General features: G+C 41.8%; 1 protein-coding gene across 1 annotated transcript; it reads right to left on the reverse strand.

Moving 5' to 3' along the window:
- Positions 1 to 660: 660 nt before the first annotated feature.
- ADAMTS1 (ADAM metallopeptidase with thrombospondin type 1 motif 1) lies at positions 661 to 16547 on the reverse strand. The gene is made up of 9 exons (XM_048494559.1): positions 15552 to 16547; positions 11242 to 11588; positions 10244 to 10376; positions 9856 to 10023; positions 7790 to 8067; positions 6131 to 6317; positions 5869 to 6044; positions 4040 to 4215; positions 661 to 3815 (listed from the first exon to the last, which is right to left on the reverse strand). Exons 1-9 carry the CDS (start codon positions 16471 to 16473, stop codon positions 3074 to 3076), a joined length of 3129 nt encoding a protein of 1042 aa, XP_048350516.1. The 5' UTR covers positions 16474 to 16547; the 3' UTR covers positions 661 to 3073.
- Between the last annotated feature and the right edge of the window lie 637 nt (positions 16548 to 17184).

The raw sequence follows: 17184 nt of genomic DNA on the forward strand, positions 1-17184 counted from the left end.
ATTAGCCGCCAACAAGCAAGTGCAATTTTTCAGAAGCTATTTCATTCAGTGAGTCATGCAGTATACCTCACCCCACAACTCTGGTGACTTCCTCTTCCATTCCAAAAGGATAGCTCTAGTGTGGTGATAAGATTTGTGTGGAATCTAGCCTGATGTAAATGACTTTCCATCCATGCACTTGCATTTCAAGGGTGTTTTTGTACCTATCAGTCCCCATATGCAAAACGGCAACAATACAATTAGAATCTGAGTCACTTGAGTCGTTGAGCTCCAGCTACACCAGGGTGTGAGGGAGGGTTGGATGGCAAAAGATGTGGCAGTGACTGCATATTCCAGATGATGGCTTATGCTGCAAGGTGTGTACACTGTGAGTGTGTGTGTGTGTGTGTGTGGGGGGGGGGGGACAGGTGCTAAGCCTTGAGCTGATTCTCCACTTGGGATCATTGTGCAATTGCTTTGTCTCTTGCTACATTATGCAATGGCAGTCATTTTCTTTCATTGTACACATGAATGAAGGGAAAAAAACACTGTTTCCAAAATACATAGTGTTTATTATTTCTAATATCATATTATATTGCATAAATACTCTATCCTTGTTAAATGTCTTTCTTTTAAAAAGTGATAACTTAGATCACATTAGACAAGAAATATAAAAATAAATAGGTTCAATATATGCATTTATTACAATTACAACCCTTCACAGAAGAGATATAATATAAATACTTTTAAAGTATGTATCATCTATAGTTATATTTACTATGTACATATAGAGAGCCATATTTTCTGAGTCCATGGACTGGCACAAACTTTTAAATACACACATATTGGCATATTGCTGTGGATGGACCTGCTATCCTTCAGCTAAGTCTTCCCTGTCTTAGAAGTGTAAAAACACCAGGTGCCTTATATTAAAGACTTCTTATTCATAATGACATTATATGTTTGCAGCAGCAAGTGTGATACTGTTGGCCTATACACTGTAAATTGTATCTTAGAGATCTGACCATTACCCTAAATCAAAATGGCAGCATGGTAGAACCACACTTCCACCAAGAAATTCTGTTATAATTTACTCAAAAACAAAGATATCCTCCCAAGTTAAAATTGATTTAAGTACTTGGTAGGAGTGCGAACTGCAGACAGAAAAAGTAGCACATCTGAACCAAGGAGATTGGTATGCATTGTTGGAACTGTTATGATCCCAGCTCTGCAGGCTGACTGCAAGGGGGAAAATCACCTCAGTGAAATCAAGAAACTTTAAAAGTGCACTACATTCTGGTCATCAGGAAATTTAACAAACAGCCATTTTTGTACTTGCTTATTTACAGGCAGAAATATGGCTTTCTGTTTATATAAAAAAGTATTATCTAAAATAATAGCAGCCATGAGCAATATAGTTGAAGGTTTTTCTCAAATACTGAAAGTTTGTTTTTTGCTCTTTGTGAGGTAGGCAATACCTGACAAATAATTAAGCTTAGAAAAAAAATTATCATTCTCATTCCCAACTTTGACTGAGGAAACAAGATTTTTGGTCAGTACAGCAACACAAGGGAAAAAAAAGACGAAATGTTTGTTTAAACTTGCTTTGGCCACTGCCTATGTTTTGTTTAACTTGTAACAGACTTAAAAGAGGAAATTGTAATGCCTTGGGGTTTATGTGCTGAAGATGAAATAGCTAGTAACATTAGGTCTCTGTTTTATCAGGTTTTCAGTTGACAAACTCCCCTCTCCCCACCCCATACAACACTATTTGCAATGCTGCATCTCAGTAAATTCTCCATTGTGAATTCTGCAATGAAAATTACACGATTGATATATTCACCCTCCTTTTCGGCGCTTAGGTCTGAAACATACATCATTAGCTTTTTCAATGTTTCACAGGACTTTTCTGCACAAGTTATTTACAACTTATCCTTTCCTTTTAATTCTGGATGCTTTTTCCTTCATTTGGGTTTGGAATTGTTTTCCTTTCATATTTCCTCCATTGTTTTCCCAAGCACTTTTGCCACAATGTTTTTTCATTCATTTCTGAGCCAGCTTCCCTTGAGCTGTTGAAAGTCTTTACTTCTCCACCCCACTAAACACTTGGCTTTTATTCATACCCGTGTGTAATCACCCAATCCCCCCCCCCCCCCCCCCCGCCAGCTATTTTCTCCTTCCCCTCAGTTTTCAAAAGGATTCTTTCAGCCCAATCCAGGAGAGGCCCAAATTCTCCCCTGGAATGTGTGCATCTCTGCACCAGCGGAAACTGCCTTTCTGCTGGTGTAAGGGGAAAATGTGCCAAAGAAGGGGCAACGTGCCCCAGGTGGCCAAATGCCATACAGCTCTGACCTGGAAGCTGACTGTCGCAAAATGCACTGGTGTGTCAGTGGGAGTCAGGGGTGGGGCTGACCTTAGTTGACTTAAAGAGCCCTGTTGACCCACTTAATCCAGTGGAGATATGCCACAATTTGCATGATTTATTTCTATTACTCCCTATGGGGGAGTTTTGCCTTAAAAAAACTTTTAAGGGTTTCCTATCCTGAAGGAAAGCCCTCTGGAGGGGGCAGCGCCAGAGTGGCACTATCTCTACCAGCCCAACCACTCCGGATTGGTCTGTTAGTCATATTGCATTTGTGATGTAACATTAGGGCACATACACAAACCAGATTGATTTTATCATCTTTGTCAATTTCATATTGAATTAGTAATGCAATGTTAAGCTGAAGATACACTGTGGCTACAGTTAGGAGGAAACTGACAAAGGACTGCTGCAGTAACAATTGTGTTACTGCAACTCTAATACAGCTGAAAAATGTGGTTGTTTGTGTTTCTGGGTGGGCTACTTGTTTCTATTCCTTCAGACAATGGTGTCTGCTCTAGGAGTTGTTTAGGCTTCCATTCTGGGTTGGTAGTTCTTAATAGTAGAAATAGAGGCTGAGATATTTTTGAACTGCTGCCTCAAATTGTAACTGCAAAGTAATGCTAGAATCTCAGTGCAAAAAGAAAAAAGGGGGAGAGGGTTGTTCTTCTGTATTATGGATGATATCCCACCACCAGGTCTGACCGCTGTGCATGCATAAAAGACAATGGTTTAGCTGCATTTTTTAACATTGCAGAAGTCTATTAAATGTTTAGGTTTCTTTAAGAGGTCACAGCTTTCATGTGTCAGTGTGATGCCATCAAATGAAACACATTTTAACGATCTCTTCCTGAAACCTTTCTCACATGTCTTAGAACATGGTAACCAGTCTCCTAGCTGCCACCGTGGGCATGGAGTGTCTGCACACGGCCGGATATCAATTGGCTTGAGTTCTCTTGCACAGTCTGCTGAGGGCTGTCCATTGAGGTCTCTACATTCTACAGATCTCCTCTGCCAACCAGTTCCACATGACTTTGAACATTCTCTCCATTCTTCAATAACCCATTCAGATAAAATTGTCTCTTTGATTGCATTGAAAGAGTCAGTCTTTTTACTAGAAGGCTTCTCAGGCCCGGATTGTACTGGTTTCTTCACAAAGTATGTATATTTTATTTTAGGACGTGGCAATTCACCCACAGTCAGGACTTGTATTGTTAAAGATTCCCTCAGTGGACTGAAACTGCGGATTCTTTCCAAAAAGGCCGATGAGCCACTGTACCTCAAAACATTGCCTTTATGAGTAATGTCTTGCTCTAATGTTGACAGTGTGTAGTCGCCATTAAGAATGTAGGTGCCATCAGCAGCTTTAATAGCTAGGAAGCTGCCATCCTGTCTTGTGCCCCTGTGATTCCGTTGTTTAATGTCTATGTTTGTTGCCCCAGCAGGAATTACAAGAATATCATGGTAACCACGGCTAAAGAGGGAGTAAAAAAACCATAAGGTAAGTGTTCTGCATTTCCTTGTTATTTCAAGAATATAATTATCCTTATTATAAGAATTTAGATGGCTTGTTTTAGCTCCAAGACTACAGGTTCCTAAATAATTGAAATCAGCTATTATTAACAGATAAATAGTTCAGTTCCTAAACTAAACAAATACACCTGATCTATGATTCTAATGAAAAAGCTAATCACATACCTGGAACTCGAAAGCATGCCAGATACTTTCTTGCATGTAGAGCCATTGCCTCCACAAACACCACATTTATCAAACTTCTTATTGGAGCCAATGATGCGATCACATCCAGCTTTTACACATTGCCCTTGGACACAGACTGAAGTGGTATCTGGGCTACATAAGGTTCCATCTATCACCTTTTTAATTTAAAAAAAGCCAGGAAAATCACAATTATTCAAAATACTGTTAATAAGAATACTGGGGATGACGTAGTGCGAGAAGAACTTTTAAGACACAATATTTCAGATTTAAAAGTATTTTAAACTGCCTCATTCGAAACAAATATAAACGTGTGCTTAACTTTGGGCCCACTTATTGTAAAACCACATCAACAGAGCAAAAACTATGAAAAATGAAATGCAACTCTACTAAGGATTACACTGTATATGGACACATAGTTAAGCATTTATGTGCTTCTTTTTTTTTTTTTGCAACTGTACTTGTTTCCCTCTATCTAGAATCTAGAAAATAAACGTATGAAAATAAAACAATGAAGCATAGGCCATTTGGCCCAGCCACATGTACTACCAACTGTCCTGGCTGAGCAACAGGAAATTTCATTTGAGGGTAAATTCATGTCATCCTCCCAGGTCACACCTGTCTCATACATCTAAGTAGAAGTAGAAAAAAGGTTCAGGAATGTAGGGCAGATAATTAAAAGTCACACTAGTCCATGGCCATATATAACACACTCAACATTTTTTAAAATGTTTTTTCCTCATGCACTGAGTGTGATTCATGCCCAGAAACAGTCCAGCTGGTGAGGTACACATGGACACCTTCAAGCTACATATACAAAAAGTTGCTAGATTCTTAGAGCTAGACCTTGGCATCCCGCATCTACTGTTCCTGACTATGGGTCAGTGGCTGCATGTGTAACACCAAACAGAAGTTCTGCCCAGTGAGTTTTGATAGTGACAATCATCTGTTTTTGAAATGGAAGCAAGAATGAAGGGCTGAATCTTGTCTCCTGTTGTTATCTCCTTCCCTGCCAGAATTCAGCTCCTTTATATTCTTCTCAAATAAGTGTTCTGCTCTGTCAGAATATACAGTAGTAGCCATCTACTGTACGGTAGTTGCACACTACTACTCTATACATTGATGTCATTATAAAAAATAAATGTACAGGCAACAAATAGACTCCAGTCTTCAGGCACTAAGGTCTGCAGAAGCCTGTTTTAAAGGCCCAGGCAATCAACATATCACTATATAATAATATTTATAAAAATATTATATTCCTCAGTTTACATGTGATAATACTTTTTGTGAGGATTTCTTCAAACAGAACAAAATAGATCATTGTCATGCTTGGCCATCTTTTATCCTTCAATGAAGGAGGAAAAGACAGGATTTAAATATTTACATAAATATATTTTTAAATAATTAGGCATTACCAAGTAGGCACTGTGAACACTGTGAATTAGGCACAAGAACAGGTAGATCTTTAAAAAAATCAGAATTTTAATATTAAAAGAATTAAATTTAAAGAAGGGGAAATCAGATGTAGAAGGAGAATAACTATACGAGTAATTTTTGTTTGGACTTGTTGGATAGTAGGATAAAATGAAGAAGAGCAGAATAATGTAAGCCACTTTAGATCCCATGGTGAGAGTCAGAAATAGCGAAGAAGGAGCAGGAGGAGGAAGAAGAAGACAATGAATAAATAGTTATTGGAATAAATTGTTGATGTTCATACTGTTGATGTTCATATAAGAACCTTCTTTAATCATCCTCAGCAATGGTTATATTTAGTGCCTCAAACATGTTTAGATAAGCAAACACACACCTACCTTTGGCTGAAGAACAAAGAAATAGCCAGTGCCTTTTGCAAGGCAGACAAGCTTGCATCTGTCTTTGGGAGAGACGCCAGCAAACTTGGGTGTCCATTCCACTGCAGGACCACTCCCAAAATGAGATTTGGAAATATCATTGTGAGTTTCACACTGTTCCTCCCTGAAGGTTTTGCCTGCAAACAGAAAAGGCATTTATTGGGCATTAGAAGCCAATTTTCTATTTCAGAACATTCCATTTTAAACATTAATTACAGCTTACCATTGCTGTCTGGGCAGTCTTCAATGTTACAAGATCTGTACTGCACCCGTTTCCCTTCACAGTATTTTCCTCCACTCTTTGGAACTGGACTGTCACACTCCCTCATAGAATACTGGACTCCTCCACCACATGTCCTTGAACACTCTCCCCACTGTCCCCAAGGTCCCCAAGCTCCATGGACAGGAACCTACATTAAAAATACATACACACACACACACAAGGCAAGCCTTTCACATTAAAAATATTTTTTAAATGCATGGTGCTTTAGTGGGAGAAATTAGTTAATTATAAATATTGAGGTTTACAAACATTAAATACTGGAAGGAATATCCCATATTTTCTATTTCACAATTCTCAGCAATTACACATACAACTATTGTTCCATGCAAATATTACGTATACAGCAGATATATTTATTGGGAAAATTCCTTGACTACTGTAATGTAAATGATTTACAGATAAATTATTCAAAGTCTAAAGTCATGGTTTTTGAGAAAATTTATTTACAATGTTGATGCCCTATTGACAGCCACTCCTTAGAGCAGGTTAGGAACCTCCAATACCTGGGCTTAAATTTTCACCATTCTGGTTCCTGGACAAACCACAGACAATTAGCCCTGAAGAAAGAAAACATTGATCTATTATCCATCCTATGTTTTTACTCCACCGTGGAGGGGGGCATTATGCTCCTACCACTATAAAAACTTTTAATGCAAAGGTGGGGATGCAACTGTTGTATGCTGCAGCACCATGGATTGGTGGAGCCTCTCAGGAGCTGGACAGACTTCCAGCTAGATTTGTAAGAGTGATCCTCAAGGTACCCAACTGTGTTTCGAATGGAGTTTTCCTATTAGAAATGGGTGAGTGTCCTTTGACTTACAGAGCATGGTCCATAGCATTAAGCCTTTGGCTCAAAATAAAGATATTCTCACAGGGCAAAGGTTTATTAACCTACTTAGCTCAGGATGATTACTTCAGTAACTGGATGAAACTGGCAGCAAGAAATGCTACCTCAATAGGTCTTTCTCTCTCCTTTTTAGCTCTTTTGGAGTTCAACATGGCACTTAATCTCTAGCACAGAGATTACAGGATATTGCTACAGCTGATCTCTGGTCCCATGCCCACACATCCCCAACTTGTTTTCATATAAGCTATGTGGTCCCAGGCTGTTGTTCTAATTGCTTGAGAACCCTGACAGTTTTTCACTATCAGTGGCTGTTCACAAGGGCAGACTATACCCTTGCAACTCTCAGGATATCAAAACCTTACCACACATTCTTTCTTGCAAATGTTATCATCATGAGCATCAACAGAGGATTTTTCCTCTATGTTTGAAATTTAGAGGCAATACAGAACAATCCTGCATACATTTTTTGTTAAAAGACAAAAAATTTAGGATCACATCTGAGGCTGTAAAATTTTTGGAAGAGGTTTTCAGAATTAAAAAACAGATCTCAAGCAGCTCTTCCCCTGTTGTAATATTTTGCTCCTAAGTCTATGTAACGTTACCCCCTTTGTTTCTTTAATCTATGGAACTATTTGTTAATGTTGACTGGATACTGTTTTTTGATGTATGTATGTTTTATGGGTCCACTGACCACAACAACAAATCTATCTATCTATATACAGCAATATTATATATTTTAAAAAAATGCTTACATCATAATGTTTCTTGTCTACACACTTGCCATTCACACACCACTTCCCCTCTCCACAGCTGGTACCATCTGCCCAAGGAAAATGTTTGGTTTGGCATACAAGCATTCCTCCAGAGGTTCCAGTACACCACAAGGTCGTACACGTGCTGGCTGCATCAGGACAATGTTTGGACTCCTCTCCAAATGTGAATTGGCACTGTCTGTTGGCATCATACACTGTTCCAGGTAAGTCGGAGGGGAGCTGTATAGGTTTGTGAGGTTTGTCCAGCAAACACTCACCTGAAAAAAGGATACAGGTAAACTATGGTAAGAAATTAGATTTTATTTATTTTAAACAAGGTCTAATGATAGAATATATTGTTTCTGGGTTCCTGGGTTTTGTCAAGCCGATGTGTTCAGGGGGTTCCCAGGTAAATCTAAGGTTTCCCATGAGCAAAGGTGCCAGTTTCAATTATAATAACTGCAAACAAGGAGAGAAGGCATTAGCCCATCCCCAGCATTATTTTCCCAAGTGGAAATGGCCATTTCAGGTTTGAAAGTGGTGGGAGGCACAAGCCCTGATGTGAATTTTATCCAAGTACTCTCTGTGCATGACTGTTTGACAGGTGAATCTGGTAACAATGAGCTGTGTAGGTGGTATAGTATGAACAAGTAGGCAAAACATAAGGCTTGGATTTGGAATACTGGTATTCATGGGCCTGCTCATGAACAAACTTACTAAGTAGCTTGGATTCTCTCTCAACCTCAAGTCCACAGAACAAGATGACTATAGCAGTCACCAGTTTCGATAAGCTGTTGAGAAAATTACTGACATAATTCTAAAAATTTGGGTCATTAGAAGTGCTGTTGTAAGGACTAGAAACAGATATATGTTTTAGTCTAGAACAGGGGTAGGGAACCTGCGGCTCTCCAGATGTTCAGGAACTACAATTCCCATCAGCCTCTGTCAGCATGGCCAATTGGCCATGCTGGTAGGGGCTGATGGGAATTGTAGTTCCTGAACATCTGGAGAGCCGCAGGTTCCCTACCCCTGGTCTAGAATAACCCAGCTGTAATCTGTGGGGTTAACATTTGGATTTGGTCCTCTGCATGTTTATTAGTAGTCTATATAAGTGGCTCTATCAAATCTTGATTATCAGCTTTAAAACACTTAATGGGTTACTGTAGGAACCCATGAATAGCACACATCTGCTTGACAGGACCCAGGGATTCAGAACATATTATTGTATGAATGTAAGAAAAGGTTTATCTTTTCAAGAATCCTGTGATCATCCAAATGATTTCAGAAAGATGAAAATATGACTATATCAATTCTGTCCTGTACTTTGCATTCTGCGATCAGGGGTAATCTGTAGTTGGGTATAGCAGGCTCCCTTTATCTAGCATGGCTAACTATAGTCTGATACAAATGTAGGCCAAGGGAAGTGCCTAGATTATATTCTCCATTTATGATGTGAATTACTTATCCATGTGATGACTGCAACATTACTTAAAATTATTGAGCCATGCAGGTGGAGACTTATTGTCTGGTGTTTCCCAATCAATTAATACCCAGTTTCCCCGAAAATAAGACATCCCCTGAAAATAAGATGTTGTAGAGGTTTTGCTGAAGTGCTAAATATAAAGCATCCCCCGAAAGTAAGATGTAGCAAAGTTTTTGTTTGGAAGCATGCCCATTGAACAGAACACCAGAGCATGCATCTGTGGAGCGGAAAAATAAGACATCCCCTGAAAATAAGACCTAGCACATCTTTGGGAGCAAAAATTAATATAAGACACTGTCTTATTTTCGGGAAAACACAGTATCATGTCAGAAGATGGTAGGAAAGACCCACAGGAACAGACCCAGCTGCCACAATCAGATCATTCAAATAAACATTCTCCCAGCCTTGAAAGCACTGCTAACAAGTAAGCAGATCCCATGCAGTTGGGGAAACAACTGAAGGATACCTCTCAGCAGCTTCTTGCTAGAATTTCTCATCATGAATGACTATGCAGAGTTATGTTTAGTAAAGTGGGAAACAAAGAGTTACACGTTTATAGAAACATAAAACAAATACATCTCACCATGACGGTTGTCCAAAAATGTAGTAATCATATAAGCACTGCATGGAGACCAAGGCTGGCTTCGATCCAAATTGGAAAGCATAGATGCCATCATGTGGTAATCCCTGCTTATACCATTAACACTGGCACACTGTTTTGCATCGTCATGAGGCATATTAAATACATGTCCTTTAAAAACAAAAGCAGAAAGATGCCATAACTCTGCTGAATACATCTATTCAAATCATTTATGCACCCATTCTTAAATGTTTATACTGATGAAGCAAAATAGTAATATTCTGGGAAAATATGTTGATATACCTATTTTGATATATATGACATGTTGATATACTTATGTTGATTTCACAATGAACAGTCTTGCCACATATGTCCTTTTAATCTCTCTTACCTAGCTCATGAGTGGTTGTAAAGGCAGCTTGCAGGCCATCATCTTCTATGACAGAGCAACTACGATTTGGATCACAAACTGTTCCCACATCAGCCATCCCAAGAGTATCACATGTCTTAGCACCACACAAATCCTAAAAGTGGCGGGAGAAAAGGTTATTTTCATTATGTCAGATTTTAATCTTGGCAGAAAAAATATTACCTTGACAGTGGCCTTTCCTTATGTTTAGACCATTAATGCTCAGTATTAGAACAGGTATAAACATAATTCTCTCTCTCCCTCCATGGAAAGCACACAAAGGATTTATTTCAGAGGGTAGTTGAGTTGGTCTGCAGTAGAATGCAAGACTGGAGTCCAGTAGCATCTTAGAGACCAATAAGATTTACGGGGTATAAGCTTTCAAGAGTCAAAACTCTCTTTGGAAGATACAAAGAGAGCTTTGACCTCAAAAACTTATACCCCCGAGATATTGCTGGTCTAAGGCACAAAGAAATAATTTCTCTTTAGTACACAAATTATTACAGTCAGGCTGCATAATATGTATATTATGTATATAGTGCAATCCATACAAAAGCTTTTCACGGGAACTATTTTTAGTGACACATACTTTCAGTCTATATACTCTTCTATTAATTTTCCTTACCTGCAGTTGACTTTACAGTTGTGGAGCAATGTGATTCACCTGGAACTTCTTGTGAATGCAGTGTGAATTTGGCTGTCTTTTAACAATGCATTAAACAAGGCTCAAAAATCAAACTATCAGCTGTAGGTATGCTAAGATTTTTTTTACAGTTTCCACTTAGTGGCAACTACAAAAAGTGACCTCACAATAGATAAAAACTGTTGCATTAAACACACACCCCTCCCAAAGTGTCAATCAAGACTTTATCCAAAACTGCAGACAAACGATTGTTTCTTTTAGCACAGTTGCAGCAAATGTTAAAAGTATATTTTCTGGAATGTGTAAAATGCAGATCTTGCTCTTCCTTGTCCCTTACCTGTCTGGTGAAAAGAATTGCAGTGTCATAGTGCTCGGAATGCCGGTCACTGGGAGGATTGTGCTGCTTCTGCCAGTTGCAGAAATTTCTTAAGGTTAGGGCAGCATTTGAGGATATATCCGGTCCTTTCTGCTCATCATAAATGACCATGATTTTCACCACCACCAGGCTGATGGAGTTCCGGATGCTAGGGTGCTTGTACAACTTGGCTGCCACAGACATGAGTGTCAGGAGATAGTGTTTCAGCCCACTGCCATGAAATTCTGCCATAGATTGGTCTGCTACGAGTAAGGTTTCCACATAGCGAGGGCTTGACACAAATCTTTTTTTCCTTGTACTCCCGTGTCCTGTATTAAAGAAATAAAGACTTACTAACAGCCAAATTCGAATTTCTTTACTGTAACAGTGTTGAGCATTACCAACAAACAATACAGTCAATAGCATTTAAATTATTAGGAAAGAGGCAATATGGTTACTAATAAAAGAGTCTCAAAAGGGAGCTCAAAAGCATTCTTTTGCTGTTTTGTCTTCTGCAACCTCTGCAGTGTTTAGCATAGTCTCATTTGTGAAGTCTGCAACTCTCAGACTGATTACACTAAAATATTTCCACTGAGGGCACGGATCCAATGTATGTTACATATATCCACAATGTCCTTGAGCTATGCTGTCATATGCTGTGAGTGGGGTTTTCCCTGCTGTTCCTAGAACTGGTACATCTGTATGATTATAAAAGTAGATATGTTTGATTTGGGAACAGCATTGCTTTCCTCTGTAGGAGGAGCTGTTCCTTGGACAGAGAAGGTTCATTTTTCTGATGGTATCAATGAGCAGAACTTTGCCTGAACTTTGTCCAGCACTGTATGGAAATAAGGAATTATTTTCCCTGTGTAGGTCTCTCCTCTAATACCTAGAGTAGTACCGATTTCCTTCAATGGAGCCCACTTTCACAAAGCAAACACATTAGTGTGTTACAAACAGTCAGGAATTCTCTTCTCCTTGATGCAATCAAGAACTTTCCTAGTGAGCATGTGAAGACTGCAATCTCAGTCTTAGGCCCAGCCATCTTTTAAACTTTAAAAACCAAGCAAATCACATTGGATTTGAAAACATTACATTGCATTTTGTGACTGCAGCACACTAAACTTCCATTTTCATCTTGATCTAAAGAGTGCACTGCAGAGGTGTTACTAGGGAAAATGGAGCCCAGGGACAAAATCTGAGTTTTGACCCCTCCCCCCAATGGATGGCCACCCTCCCCTACCATGACTGAACAATGATTTATTGCAACAGGTCATTTCAAAGTCACCATCACATGCCCCAACTCACAAACCTGAACATAGCAATGGGCCATACCACACAGTAGAAATTTAAAAAATGGAAAACGTCTTCAAAATGCTTTCAAAATGTTTTATTACTGCTGTGAAAACATTTTATGTTGTTGTATCCAGTCCCCCCAATTGCCCAACACAGCAGAGCCAGGAAAGAAAGGCAATCAGATCTCCAGAGGCCAACCAAGAAGTCTTACTCACTGGATAAAAGCACCATTTGTCTCCACATACTTTCCAATACCACTTGGTAGGTGCCAGAAAATGCACCAGTGAGTATCATGTTGGGGACTGGAGAAAAGGATGCAAACTATAAGTAGATAGATATAGTTAGAGTAGTTGACTACCTAAGGTAGTTCCTGATAAAAAAATTTCATCCAATTCTCACTTAAGTTATAGACAGTGAGCTATGAATTGGTGGTTAATCAGGTCCTCAGCTAAGTTTCAACAAGTTTCTCTGCTGTCATTCCACTGCAACTTCATTATTTGTCTCAGCTTAAATTCATCATCTACATCATCATCATCCTTTTATTGGCATGAGTTTATAGTACAACAGAAGTAGCTAAAATTCAAATTTGTTTCAATTATTTTTATCATGTTCTAGCCTAAATATGCTAACAATATGAAACAATGCTATTAATTGAGACAAGAACCCATATAATTAAATATCATGGCTATAAAAGGAAGAAGTGCTTCAGAGTAAACTCAAAATATCTGCATGAATGTCCAGCAACAGCTAGCAGGTAAAACATTCTAGGAAAAATAATGGTGACAAGTAATTCATGTACTTCTTCAACACTTGCTATCAAAGTAAACAATTAAGTTGGTAGTGTCATTAGGCTTTTTAAAAAAAAACATAAATCCATTGGTGACTTTTGTGGCTTTACAGGAAAGGTACTTTCCTCCCCATTATAAAAGCATTTGCACATTTATTGTTGGAAGTTGGGGGAAGGGGGACAGTATGCACGAGCAGTGCAGAGAAAAGCTTTCCTTCTGCCACCCAGAGAAAGAGCTAAAAGGATTAGATTTAAAATATATAAAATCTCACAAATGGCTCCTACACCAGAACCTTGGTCCTCTGCAACTAACCTGTATGCACCCTGGCTGTGACCTCCTCGCAGCAAACCCTGCTACATATATTATTCCCACGGGGGCTTTCACAGCTGCTTGCCATCAGAAAGCAGTATGTATGAGGTGCGTGGATGGGAATTTCTCATGGATCTGCCTGGCCCTGCGCTGCTTTTCAATATCTGCCTTGGACTATTAGTGCCGGCCCTGGCCCGGATGGGTGCCTGTGAAATAATCGAGACAATCTTTTAAGGTGGGCTGATAAGGTGGAACCTAAATGTGCTGTTGCAGTTATAACACACACATACATACACACGCACACACGGAGCAGTAATATAAATCAGCCCACACTGGATGGATCACCTTGTGTAAAGCCCTGATTATGGGGGAGAGGGAGGATTACAGTATTAAAGGCAGAATTGGTTTGCTGGGGAAAGGGGCTTTGGTGGTGATGGGGGTCGTTCTTAAGAGGGAAGAAGTCTTTTTTCTTTCTTTTTAATGAGGGACAGATATACGGAAGGGGCATGTGTGAGGCAACGCAGCTGAGTGAGGCTTTTTGCCTTTTCACTGACCTGGCCAAAAGAAGCTCCATGGGCGTTTGATGGAACACAAACTGCAAAAACTTGTTTGCCAAAAGTGAAATGAGCAGCTCCGGATGAGTGACTTCCGGGAGGTACTGAGCAGCTGTGGAGGTTGGGGGAGTGCTGGGAGGGCACCCCCGGACACTTTGGGCCACTGTCCAGAGTGGGTGGGGCTGAGACAACCAAGCACAGGCAGCATGAGGCAGCCGAGTGCCGCATGTTAGTTGAGGCTTGCTTGAATGAAGGGCTAAATGTTCAGTCTGTGTGTGGGGACTTTTTGGCTCCCTCCACGTGACTAGAATGGTGGCACTCGGGGACATTGGATACCCCATGTCCCTAGGCAAATATACCTCTGGTGCACTACATTTAGGCTACAATCCTACACAGATTTACCCTGGATCAGGAACCTTTTGAATTCAATGCAATTGACAAACATGCATCAAATTAGACTATACAATGCATTGATTTTAATGGAATTGGCTTTCAATTAAGGTCCCCTGAAATTCTTAATTTCTACAACATGCTCATAGACCTTTATGGCACGATTTTAATGTAACAGATCTGATTGTGTTTGTAGGGTTTTTTAAATCTGATATATTGATCCACTGGGCATCCCTAGCGGTTTTTGGGGGGAGGGGATATTTTTATTACTAAATGAACTTCAAACCACTTATTGTACAGGAAGAGGTGGGAGATACCTGTGGCTGAAATACACAGGCTCAAAAGAGCCTTAAAGACACTCAGACGTTTCTCATATACTTAATTACCAACTTAAGCTACTGTTGTGCAGATGGGCATAGAATGGAATCAGGAATTTTGAAAACTCTTCTGAGAGGCAGTGGCTACACTTCACACAACAGTTACTCCAGGGCAGTCCCAAGCTGTCCGTTAACTCCTCCCCATGAGAGGTTCAGTGTTGAAAATTTTTTGGAAACAGTGTCTATTGCAAGGAGTACGACTTAATTCCAAACAAGCGTACTTAGGATCAAAAACTAAAAGGCACTTTTGGAAACTATTTTCCAAACAACTGCTGCTTGCCAAACATCAGTTTTGGGCTTTGGTTTGTTTTTAAGGAGACATCAGGATGCAAACTGCAAGCCACAACAAATTAGCCTCGATTCACTCTGTTGTGCGATTTCTTTTTTGGGGGTGGCAGCGTTTGGAGGGACCAACCACTAGAAAAAAAAACACCCAAAAAGAGTTTTCGTACTACTTCGGGCCTTTTCCCCCCTAAAAGGTTCAGCGGGGCGCATGCGTGCCACGCAGCGTCCCGCCGACGGTCCGAAGCAGAACTTCTTTCTTGTCAGACAAGGGCAGCTCAAGGCTGGCTCCATACCTGCACGCAACACGCGTTGCGGCTGCTGGACGTCTACGAACTGAGGGAAGATGCTGTCCGTCACGCCACATTTAGCGCTGCTGCCCTGGCGGGGATTCCTCTGCAGGCGGCGCCGCAGAACGTGGAGCTGGAGTCCTCCTTGCGCGTGCGAGGCGTTGGCAGGCTGGATGAAGTACTCAACTCCGCGCAGATAGAAAGCGCCGCGGATCCCTCCGCAGAGGCTGAGGGCGGCCGCAGAAACCGGGTCGCTGTTGACGGTGCCCGAGTAGAAGCAAGTGGACGGGTCGGCGCGTCCGGCTTGCTCGGGCGCCTCCGCCTCCTCCCACGTCTGGGGGCGGCCGCCCACGTACTGCAGCGTCAAGTCCGGCGCCAAAAAGCTGCTATCGGGTTGCAGTGCCAAACTGAAGCGCTGGCCAAAGGAGTCCAGGCGGTAGAGCCGCTCCTCAGCCGGCTCCTGCCCGGGAGAGTCCAGCCTCACGGGCACGACTAGTTGTTCCTCTAGCAGCGGGCTGCCCCGAGCGGCCAAGCAGAGGAGCAGCGCTCTTAGCGCCAGGCGCGCCGCCGTCCCTTGCATGTTGCGCTCGCAGTCCGGGAGAAAAGGCGGCCCAGAGACCTGCTTGGCGAGTCTGAGGGGGTTCACTGACACGGCAACAGCGCCTGAGCCCGGGTCTCGCGGAGTGACTGAGCCCCCAGCTGAATGGCTCGCGGTTCGCCAAGCCTGGGTGGAAGGGACGCTGCTGCTGCAGAGCTGGACTCCTTTCGCGCCCCAACGTAAAGTTGCAGCCGCCCGGCTCCTCAGAATCAAGCGCCTCGGCTTCTCGGCCTGAATGTGAGAGCCGGGGCAGCCCGCGCTTCCTTTTATTGTAGTCGAGCGGGGCGCCCCCACTGCCCCTCCTCTGGTAGGCGGGGACCCCCTGGACATGCTCGGAGTGCGTAACTCGTGGCGGCTCCAGCTGCTGTACGCCTGCCTCCAGCCCCACGAGCTGCCACACCCTCCAGCGGAGGGGAGGGGAGGCGAGCGAGGGCGAAGAGGGAGATACCTGTCTTAGAGCTCCGTGCGCAACACACGTGGAGCTGCTGCTCCGATCCGAACTGGCCAGGAAAAACACTCGAATCGCGCTCCATTTCTTTTCTTTCTACCCCCTTTTTCGATTTGCTCAGGTTTTCCACGTAGGAGGAGGCTACTGCGGTTGCTGAGAGCCCCAAGGAAAGGATAACAGGAGGCGGAGAGGGAGATCAAAAGTTTCCTTGAATCCCTTCCACCCTAGCGGACCTCTGTCCCTGCCAGATCCTCCTTTTCCCCACCCTCGGCTGTTCCAAGCCATTTGAGAAGTCAAGGCCTTCAGGACTACGATTAAAAATGTGGGGAGGAAGTGGGCAATTCCTTTTGCAGGGGAGCCAGCCTTCTCTGTCATTGCAGCAGGCTAAATAGTAGTGTCGAGTTACCGGCTCTTTTCTAGACAACCACCTGCTGCAAGACCCTGAATGGGCTCTCACACAGAATAGTAAGTTGTGGGAGGTGTTTTGAACAGGTGGGTTTTTTCACATCAGATTTCAAGTGCCAGTTGTTATCACTATTTAACATTTTAAACAAAGCCCCAAACAGCAGCATAAAAGAGGAGTTCACATCCTG

This window comes from Sphaerodactylus townsendi, linkage group LG04, assembly GCF_021028975.2.
Source record: "Sphaerodactylus townsendi isolate TG3544 linkage group LG04, MPM_Stown_v2.3, whole genome shotgun sequence".
In the NCBI taxonomy this organism is placed as follows: domain Eukaryota; kingdom Metazoa; phylum Chordata; class Lepidosauria; order Squamata; family Sphaerodactylidae; genus Sphaerodactylus; species Sphaerodactylus townsendi.

What these genes read in the sequence shown, in the direction of transcription:
- ADAMTS1 (XM_048494559.1), bottom strand. Translation starts at nt 16,473, where the DNA reads ATGTCCAGGGGGTCCCCGCCTACCAGAGGAGGGGCAGTGGGGGCGCCC. An exon ending in TACAACCACTCATGAGCTAG is followed by an intron (nt 10,024 to 10,243) that starts GTAAGAGAGATT and finishes TTGTTTTTAAAG; the next exon opens with GACATGTATTTAATATGCCT. An exon ending in AGACTGCCCAGACAGCAATG is followed by an intron (nt 6,045 to 6,130) that starts GTAAGCTGTAAT and finishes TTCTGTTTGCAG; the next exon opens with GCAAAACCTTCAGGGAGGAA.